This window comes from Pecten maximus, chromosome 2 (assembly GCF_902652985.1).
Source record: "Pecten maximus chromosome 2, xPecMax1.1, whole genome shotgun sequence".
Classification (NCBI taxonomy): Eukaryota; Metazoa; Mollusca; class Bivalvia; order Pectinida; family Pectinidae; genus Pecten; species Pecten maximus.
In genome coordinates, this window is record NC_047016.1 from 31,589,112 (window position 1) to 31,599,809 (window position 10,698).

Genomic DNA, 10,698 nt, shown 5'->3' on the forward strand with positions numbered 1-10,698 from the left:
TGAAACGAAAACACATCAAACAAACGAAATTTGTATATACACATGTGGTTTAAAATGCTAAATGTTGTTATACTAGTAGTTAATATCAGTGTGGTAGAGACCGACATTTTTCAGATAGTATAAATTCGTATATAGATGTCTAGAAAAAAAGTTTTAGACATGTAATGATGTTATGGTAGGTTGTAGAGCAACACAATCCAATAAAATGTGTTAAACGTTAAATGTTCATTACGTGCGATACACTAAGTCTGATGTTTACTCTTCAGTAAATATGTAATAACATGTATTATCTATCCATGGAGCCTGAGTTTGGGATTTTGTGTTTTTGACACAAACATCAACTTGCGTCAGCGACCTTGTATTACCAAGCGCCATTTGCTTACAGACAGTTTAAATCATCAATATTCTTTTACTTATCTTTTTTCAACAGGAAAGCATTACAGTTCCTAGTTAATGAACTTTCCTTATCCCTATATATTTATTGAAATGGTTCAAATAAATTAAGGAATATTGATGTAACTGGCCTCATGTACATTCTTAACGTCCAGAAATCTCACCTTTTCAGCTCCTAATTTCGCCGCCTTCGCTTTTGCAGCTTCAAAATCTTCATCCTGCCCGACATTAGCCTACAAATAAAAGGTCACAAGGTTTTTCCTGCATATTCCATCTAGCGTTTCTTCATTAAAGGAGTAAAATTCTAAAACATGATATAGACATCATTCAATTTAAAACTACAAAATTTACTTTAGAGCATTTACGATAGAGGACAAGTTCAATTATTAATCGTTCTATAGAAGGTGTTATGTTGGAGTAATTGTGACGGTACCAACTGTTCTAGAGAAGGTGTTATGTTGGAGTAATTGTGACGGTACCAACTGTTCTAGAGAAGGTGTTATGTTGGAGTAATTGTGACGGTACCAACTGTTCTAGAGGTGTTATGATGGAGTAATTGTGACGGTACCAACTGTTCTAGAGAAGGTGTTATGTTGGAGTAATTGTGACGGTACCAATTGTTCTAGAGAAGGTGTTATGTTGGAGTAATTGTGACGGTACCAACTGTTCTAGAGGTGTTATGATGGAGTAATTGTGACGGTACCAACTGTTCTAGAGAAGGTGTTATGTTGGAGTAATTGTGACGGTACCAATTGTTCTAGAGAAGGTGTTATGTTGGAGTAATTGTGACGGTACCAATTGTTCTAGAGAAGGTGTTATGTTGGAGTAATTGTGACGGTACCAACTGTTCTAGAGAAGGTGTTATGTTTGAGTAATCGTGACGGTACTAACTGTTCTAGAGAAGGTGTTATGTTGGAGTAATTGACACGGTACCAACTGTTCTAGAGAAGGTGTCATGTTGGAGTAATTGTGACGGTACCAATTGTTCTAGAGAAGGTGTTATGATGGAGTAATTGTGACGGTACCAACTGCTCTAGAGAAGGTGTTATGTTTGAGTAATTGTGACGGTACCAACTGTTCTAGAGAAGGTGTTATGTTGGAGTAATTGTGACGGTTCCAACTGTTCTAGAGAAGGTGTCATGTTGGAGTAATTGTGACGGTACCAATTGTTCTAGAGAAGGTGTTATGATGGAGTAATTGTGACGGTACCAACTGTTCTAGAGAAGGTGTTATGTTGGAGTAATTGTGACGGTACCAACTGTTCTAGAGAAGGTGTTATGTTGGAGTAATTGTGACGGTACAAACTGTTCTAGAGGTGTTATGATGGAGTAATTGTGATGGTACCAGCTGTTCTAGAGAAGGTGTTATGTTGAAGTAATTGTGACGGTACCAACTGTTCTAGAGAAGGTGTTATGTTGGAGTAATTGTGACGGTACCAATTGTTCTAGAGAAGGTGTTATGTTGAAGTAATTGTGACGGTACCAACTGTTCTAGAGAAGGTGTTATGTTGGAGTAATTGTGACGGTACCAACTGTTCTAGAGAAGGTGGTATGTTGGAGTAATTGTGACGGTACCAATTGTTCTAGAGAAGGTGTTATGTTGGAGTAATTGTGACGGTACCAACTGTTCTAGAGAAGGTGTTATATTGGAGTAATTGTGACGGTACCAATTGTTCTAGAGAGGGTGTTATATTGGAGTTATTGTGACGGTACCAACTGTTCTAGAGAAGGTGTTATGTTGGAGTAATTGTGACGCTACCAACTGTTCTAGAGAAGGTGTTATGATAGAGTAATTGTGACGGTACCAACTGTTCTAGAGAAGGTGTTATATTGGAGTAATTGTGACGGTACCAACTGTTCTAGAGAAGGTGTTATGTTGGAGTAATTGTGACGGTACCAATTGTTCTAGAGAAGGTGTTATGTTGGAGTAATTGTGACGGTACCAACTGTTCTAGAGAAGGTGTTATGTTGGAGTAATTGTGACGGTACCAACTGTTCTAGAGAAGGTGTTATGTTGGAGTAATTGTGACGGTACCAACTGTTCTAGAGAAGGTGTTATGTTGGAGTAAGTGTGACGGTACCAATTGTTCTATAGAATGTGTTATGTTGGAGTAATTGTGACGGTACCAACTGTTCTAGAGAAGGTGTTATGATGGGGTAATTGTGACGGTACCAACTGTTCTAGAGAAGGTGTTATGTTGGAGTAATTGTGACGGTACCAACTGTTCTAGAGAAGGTGTTATGTTGGAGTAATTGTGACGGTACCAACTGTTCTAGAGAAGGTGTTATGTTGGAGTAATTGTGACGGTACCAACTGTTCTAGAGAAGGTGTTATGATGGAGTAATTGTGACGGTACCAACTGTTCTAGAGAAGGTGTTATGTTGGAGTAAGTGTGACGGTACCAACTGTTCTAGAGAAGGTGTTATGATGGAGTAACTGTGACGGTACCAACTGTTCTAGAGAAGGTGTCATGATGGAGTAATTGTGACGGTACCAACTGTTCTAGAGAAGGTGTTATGTTGGAGTAATTGTGACGGTACCAATTGTTCTAGAGAAGGTGTTATGTTGGAGTAATGGTGACGGTACCAACTGTTCTAGAGAAGGTGTTATGATGGAGTAATTGTGACGGTACCAACTGTTCTAGAGAAGGTGTTATGATGGAGTAATTGTGACGGTACCAACTGTTCTAGAGAAGGTGTTATGATGGAGTAATTGTGACGGTACCAACTGTTCTAGAGAAGGTGTTATGTTGGAGTAATTGTGACGGTACCAACTGTTCCAGAGAAGGTGTCATGAGTGAGTAATTGTAACGGTACCAACTGTTCTAGAGAAGGTGTTATGTTGGAGTAATTGTGACGGTACCAACTGTTCTAGAGGTGTTATGTTGGAGTAATTGTGACGGTACCAACTGTTCTAGAGAAGGTGTTATGGTGGAGTAACTGTGACGGTAGCAACTGTTCTAGAGAAGGTGTTATGATGGAATAATTTTGTGACGGTACCAACTGTTCTAGAGAAGGTGTTATGTTGGAGTAATTGTGACGGTACCAACTGTTCTAGAGAAGGTGTTATGTTGGAGTAATTGTGACGGTACAAACTGTTCTAGAGAAGGTGGTATGTTGGAGTAATTGTGACGGTACCAATTGTTCTAGAGAAGGTGTTATGTTGGAGTAATTGTGACGGTACCAACTGTTCTAGAGAAGGTGTTATATTGGAGTAATTGTGACGGTACCAATTGTTCTAGAGAGGGTGTTATATTGGAGTTATTGTGACGGTACCAACTGTTCTAGAGAAGGTGTTATGTTGGAGTAATTGTGACGCTACCAACTGTTCTAGAGAAGGTGTTATGATAGAGTAATTGTGACGGTACCAACTGTTCTAGAGAAGGTGTTATATTGGAGTAATTGTGACGGTACCAACTGTTCTAGAGAAGGTGTTATGTTGGAGTAATTGTGACGGTACCAATTGTTCTAGAGAAGGTGTTATGTTGGAGTAATTGTGACGGTACCAACTGTTCTAGAGAAGGTGTTATGTTGGAGTAATTGTGACGGTACCAACTGTTCTAGAGAAGGTGTTATGTTGGAGTAATTGTGACGGTACCAACTGTTCTAGAGAAGGTGTTATGTTGGAGTAAGTGTGACGGTACCAATTGTTCTATAGAATGTGTTATGTTGGAGTAATTGTGACGGTACCAACTGTTCTAGAGAAGGTGTTATGATGGGGTAATTGTGACGGTACCAACTGTTCTAGAGAAGGTGTTATGTTGGAGTAATTGTGACGGTACCAACTGTTCTAGAGAAGGTGTTATGTTGGAGTAATTGTGACGGTACCAACTGTTCTAGAGAAGGTGTTATGTTGGAGTAATTGTGACGGTACCAACTGTTCTAGAGAAGGTGTTATGATGGAGTAATTGTGACGGTACCAACTGTTCTAGAGAAGGTGTTATGTTGGAGTAAGTGTGACGGTACCAACTGTTCTAGAGAAGGTGTTATGATGGAGTAACTGTGACGGTACCAACTGTTCTAGAGAAGGTGTCATGATGGAGTAATTGTGACGGTACCAACTGTTCTAGAGAAGGTGTTATGTTGGAGTAATTGTGACGGTACCAATTGTTCTAGAGAAGGTGTTATGTTGGAGTAATGGTGACGGTACCAACTGTTCTAGAGAAGGTGTTATGATGGAGTAATTGTGACGGTACCAACTGTTCTAGAGAAGGTGTTATGATGGAGTAATTGTGACGGTACCAACTGTTCTAGAGAAGGTGTTATGATGGAGTAATTGTGACGGTACCAACTGTTCTAGAGAAGGTGTTATGTTGGAGTAATTGTGACGGTACCAACTGTTCCAGAGAAGGTGTCATGAGTGAGTAATTGTAACGGTACCAACTGTTCTAGAGAAGGTGTTATGTTGGAGTAATTGTGACGGTACCAACTGTTCTAGAGGTGTTATGTTGGAGTAATTGTGACGGTACCAACTGTTCTAGAGAAGGTGTTATGGTGGAGTAACTGTGACGGTAGCAACTGTTCTAGAGAAGGTGTTATGATGGAATAATTTTGTGACGGTACCAACTGTTCTAGAGAAGGTGTTATGTTGGAGTAATTGTGACGGTACCAACTGTTCTAGAGAAGGTGTTATGTTGGAGTAATTGTGACGGTACAAACTGTTCTAGAGAAGGTGTTATGATGGAGTAATTGTGACGGTACCAACTGTTCTAGAGAAGGTGTTATGATGGAATAATTGTGACGGTACCAACTGTTCTAGAGAAGGTGTTATGATGGAGTAATTGTGACGGTACCAACTGTTCCAGAGAAGGTGTTATGATGGGGTAATTGTGACGGTACCAACTGTTCTAGAGAAGGTGTTATGTTGGAGTAATTGTGACGGTACCAACTGTTCTAGAGAAGGTGTTATGTTGGAGTAATTGTGACGGTTCCAACTGTTCTAGAGAAGGTGTCATGTTGGAGTAATTGTGACGGTACCAATTGTTCTAGAGAAGGTGTTATGATGGAGTAATTGTGACGGTACCAACTGTTCTAGAGAAGGTGTTATGTTGGAGTAATTGTGACGGTACCAACTGTTCTAGAGAAGGTGTTATGTTGGAGTAATTGTGACGGTACCAACTGTTCTAGAGGTGTTATGATGGAGTAATTGTGATGGTACCAGCTGTTCTAGAGAAGGTGTTATGTTGAAGTAATTGTGACGGTACCAACTGTTCTAGAGAAGGTGTTATGTTGAGTAATTGTGACGGTAGCAATTGTTCTAGAGAAGGTGTTATGTTGAAGTAATTGTGACGGTACCAACTGTTCTAGAGAAGGTGTTATGTTGGAGTAATTGTGACGGTACCAACTGTTCTAGAGAAGGTGGTATGTTGGAGTAATTGTGACGGTACCAATTGTTCTAGAGAAGGTGTTATGTTGGAGTAATTGTGACGGTACCAACTGTTCTAGAGAAGGTGTTATATTGGAGTAATTGTGACGGTACCAATTGTTCTAGAGAGGGTGTTATATTGGAGTTATTGTGACGGTACCAACTGTTCTAGAGAAGGTGTTATGTTGGAGTAATTGTGACGGTACCAACTGTTCTAGAGAAGGTGTTATGTTGGAGTAATTGTGATGGTACCAACTGTTCTAGAGAAGGTGTTATGATGGAGTAATTGTGACGGTACCAACTGTTCTAGAGAAGGTGTTATGTTGGAGTAATTGTGACGGTACCAACTGTTCTAGAGAAGGTGTTATGTTGGAGTAATTGTGACGGTACCAACTGTTCTAGAGAAGGTGTTATATTGGAGTAATTGTGACGGTACCAACTGTTCTAGAGAAGGTGTTATGATGGAGTAATTGTGACGGTACCAATTGTTCTAGAGAAGGTGTTATGTTGAAGTAATTGTGACGGTACCAACTGTTCTAGAGAAGGTGTTATGATGGAGTAATTGTGACGGTACCAATTGTTCTAGAGAAGGTGTTATGTTGAAGTAATTGTGACGGTACCAACTGTTCTAGAGAAGGTGTTATGTTGGAGTAATTGTGACGGTACCAACTGTTCTAGAGAAGGTGTTATGATGAAGTAATTGTGACGGTACCAACTGTTCTAGAGAAGGTGCTATGATGGAGTAATTGTGAAGGTACCAATTGTTCTAGAGAAGGTGTTATGTTGGAGTAATTGTGACGGTACCAACTGTTCTAGAGAAGGTGTTATGATAGAGTAACTGTGACGGTATCAACTCTAGAGAAGGATTATAATTTTGGAACAAAACGTGATCACCAGTCCGGTTCTGGCTGTTTGATAGCCCTGCTGTGATTTTACCGATGGTTGTTTTTATGTTAACGTATGACAATAAGACGTTAAACACTTTAGTTTACAATGTATGCTGTGTTCCGTAGGTAATAAATATATCGCATTTAGTCATGAGAAACATGTATCCCGTGTTTTATAGAAGGTCCATCCAGCCATGAACGTGGCTGAGATGTGTAGTTGTCCAAGTTATCAGAAAGTAAATCTCACATTGCTTATATTCACAGTAACACAGACGTCCAGGGTCATATCACCTATGGTATATGTGTGATCTCGGCTAATGTTAGTGTAATAGAAATAGCCATAGGCCCATTTCGAGGGAAGCATCATTAAATATGCTATATTTGTCAAGGTGGGCATGCTTGTTTCTATTATTTCATGATTATGTCATTCTAAAATGTGGCATTATTAAAGTACATGCTAGTATTTGAAGTCTAATGCATGCACCTTTGTACAGTGTCTGCTCTTATGCATGGACATGAATATATATCTGTGATAAATGTTCGCAAAGCATCGGTCAGAAATGAAGCGGAAGTTTTCCCACGAGCTCCTAAATAAATACGTTTCTTATAATATTGATTGGTGATAATTTGTACATTAATCAGCTTATTCACCACGAAAATCGTATCAAAGAAACATATATATAAACATATATAATTATACTTTTTTGTAAACAAAAAGAATAAATCACCTACACAATAAAATCACGTCTATAGGCATTTGATTATGTGTATGTGTGCAAGTTTCCAAAAAAAAAATCTTTTATTTCGGTCTGTACTTTCGAACATGATCACAACAACAAGCTTTAATGTCAAAAAGATGACTCCATGTAAAAAAATAAATGCAGTCTATTGACAGAGATTAGAATGTCGCTATTGGGGAAAAGGGAAATTTGACTATCTTACTGGTCAGGTTTAATGAGATGACTAATTAACGTAATTAGTCATCTCATTAAACCTGACCAGTAAGATAGTCAAAATTTTCAAATGTTTTTTTTTTAATTTTTAAATCAGTGGCAATATTCTTTTACATAATTTTCAATTGTACGACCGTTTCAGTACATTGTACTAAATGATAATACAGAACAATAAGATACCGGAAAGAGTGAAAACGAAGTAGCATCGACAACAAGATGTATACACTCAGGAACAGATACAAAGGAAACACATTCCGCTTGATCATGGGAAGACCTTATCTAATTATACAGTATATCATTTATACTCACGACTTAACATATCTTACCAGGAAAGCCACAACTCTGTATCCCTGTTCCAGTAACCACACAAGAATACAGGAGGTGTCCAGGCCACCACTGTAAGCCAAAACAACTCGCTTGTCGTCAGACATGATCACCTTGTCTGCTTCAGCGGCAGTCTAAAATGTGACCAGCCGGTCCTTGTCTAGCACAGGTCTACTGAGGGATATCGGTGTCCGCTTGTACTATTGAACGGTCTGGTCACCGATGCGAAGACTCAGGTGTTTGTATCACGTTCAGGCAGAGAGAGTCCGCGTACTGCCAATGACTATCAAAGCTATCACTTTGCACGTTTATATTACACATTAATTTTCAGGTTTTTTTACAAGATGAATTCTATATACACATATACATCATCCAGCTGTGACATACTGGTCAGTTCAGCGATATAGATCATCGGAAACCATATGTTTACCTCCATTTTCTAAAGCGGATGTTAAAAGCAACCGATACTCCACCATGTAGGGAGAATGTAAAAACAAACAACTAAAAAAAAAAAAAAAAAACAACAACAACAACAACAACAACAACAAAAAGTAACATTAGATCATATTACATGAATATATAAATCATTAAGTAGGGTTAACTTAATATCATTCATCAGGCTTCCATAATTTTGATGCAATCTTTTTTTTTACAAAAAATAAACACAACCGCACGAAAGGGTTAGGAAATAAATAAACATGTTTACATCTGTAACACACATCCCGTAAAGGCCCCGCGGCCCAATATCATAGCTCAGGGACTCTTTGTTAATGAGAAGTCGTTTAAATATTTCAGCACATTAGACCCTGTGACCTTAAAAGTTGATCAAGGTCATTCATTTGAACAATTTTGTAGCAATTCATCCCAGTATGATACTAGCCAAAATATCATGGCACTATTCCTCTTGGTTATTGAGAAAAAATGTCAAAATGTGAATTGTTATGACAAAATACGATCGTAATAGGTCCAGCTTTCTTCTCGGATGATTTTAAAATCTAGGTCAAATCAAAGTTTTGTCACATTCTTAAAATCAGATGGTGGTGACAATGGAACCACTAAAAACATTTCATTATCATCGAACACGCCTGACTTCTGTAGCAAGTAGTCAAAGTATATAACGGAAATCGTGATAATGGGAACAAGGCCATTAAATATTGAATCAACTGGGACATGTTAACACCATAGGTAGGGTAAGCAGGGGCGTTACTATTTAGAAATGGAAAATAATTAGGAAATCGAAACCCTACCTTCATAAATCATCTGACTACAAAATCCATCGACGTCGTCAGCCAGGACCACCTCTCAATGGGCGTTTCGACTCCTATCCTGGAAAGCCCTAAAGGTGGCGAGTCGACAGTGATTGGCCAAATCACTGCCCGTCGATAGATGGCTTCCAGCTCTTATCCTCCCTCTCCACCAAAGCCAGCCGGACGACTTCTCTGCTGTTGTTGCCAGTCGTTGTACAGCTGCCCTTCGGTATTTTCCCGGATGTCTAAAGTATCATACATCTTCTACATGGACTGTGCAGGGAATCCTCTGGCATTACCCACACACACCACCCTTTCGCTCTAACGTCATCAGCAAGGTTGGCGTACTTCTCTCTTTTCCGCTCGTATGCCTCTTGACACCGATACTCCCAGGAGACAGTCAGCTCAATTATTATCATTCTCTTCCCTTGCTGTGACCAGAGTAGAATATCTGGACGAAGGTTGGTTTGGTCGATCTCTGGAAAAAACAGTCTTTGTGCCATGTCAAACCGAATCTCCCAGTTCTGAGCTCCATCCAGTATTCCTCCCTGGTTTGCTGTTGTTTTGCTGCCTGACTCTCCAGATCTTACAAAGTTGGTGTATGGTTGTTGTTTCATACATCTCCTCTTTCTACTAGCTTCCGCAGAACCTTGTTGTGCCTCCATGTATATCGCCCCTGGGTCAAATCAGTGTTTCACGATGATAGTACATGGGCCATGTTACCAGGACGATCACACAGCGAGCAGTTGGGGCTTTCTGTCATTTCCCATCTATTCAAGTTGGTAGGTGTTGATAGAACATCGTACCCTGAATGCAGGAGGAACTGGATTCTACACGGTTCCAACTTCCAGATGTCTGACTATGCAAGATGCCTTTCAGTTGTCTCCCATCTCATCCATGCACCCTCTACTCTCCTTTCCATCCATCTTTGCCTTCCGGATCTCTTCTTCCATCTTCTTTATGTTGTCTTGAACCATCTTCCTCCTACCAACCGTATCCGCTGTTCCCCACCTTTGCACTTGTGTTGTCTAAAGTCCCTGTCTGCCAATGCAGATAGTCCCAATAATGTCGCTGTGCCTCAATGTACTTTCTGCTTCCTGAACCGCGCTGCTTGCTGAAAACTTCCGTACTGGACGAGTCTCAATCCCAGTATTCATGATCTTTTCATCTTTGGAGTCTCTACAGTCATCAAAGCCTAGCCTTTACCACCTTAAACTCTTCCGTTAATGATGATATGGGTAATTGTAATTTGGCTGTTGTGGTGTACAGGCCCCAACTGGTGAAACTTGGAGGGACTCCAAGCCAACGTCGTAGACACTTGTTGATCTTCCTCTCAAGAGCTTCAACTGTAGTAGTGGTAACTTCGTACAGTGTAAGAGTCCAAGTCTGGCGAGGAAGAAGTCCATGCTGGTAAATCCAGGATTTGAATTTCATTCAGGCTGGCATCAAACCACTTCCCCAAACACTTGATTGGATTTTCCACAACCATTAGTATCTCCTCCAGCTGCATTGAGAGCTTGAACTTTCTTG

The 10,698-nt window shown here is 39.8% G+C and overlaps 2 protein-coding genes across 2 annotated transcripts in view; both read right to left on the minus strand.

Moving 5' to 3' along the window:
* Positions 1–8,222, minus strand: part of LOC117321787 (argininosuccinate synthase-like) — a 30,209-nt gene extending 21,987 nt beyond the window's left edge. The window contains exons 1-2 of the mRNA XM_033876350.1: positions 7,924–8,222; positions 558–626 (exon numbers count right to left, since the gene is read on the minus strand). Coding sequence (XP_033732241.1) covers positions 558–626; positions 7,924–8,028 — 174 coding nt within the window. The 5' untranslated portion in view covers positions 8,029–8,222. The remainder of the gene's footprint in view (positions 1–557; positions 627–7,923) is intronic.
* Positions 8,223–9,413: 1,191 nt separating this feature from the next.
* On the minus strand, positions 9,414–9,833 carry LOC117342460. The gene has a single exon (XM_033904623.1). It carries the CDS (start codon positions 9,831–9,833, stop codon positions 9,414–9,416), a length of 420 nt encoding a protein of 139 aa, XP_033760514.1.
* Between the last annotated feature and the right edge of the window lie 865 nt (positions 9,834–10,698).

Bases quoted from the DNA above. Each gene is read 5' to 3' on its own strand.
- LOC117342460 (XM_033904623.1), bottom strand. From the start codon at position 9,833: ATGGAGGCACAACAAGGTTCTGCGGAAGCTAGTAGAAAGAGGAGATGT.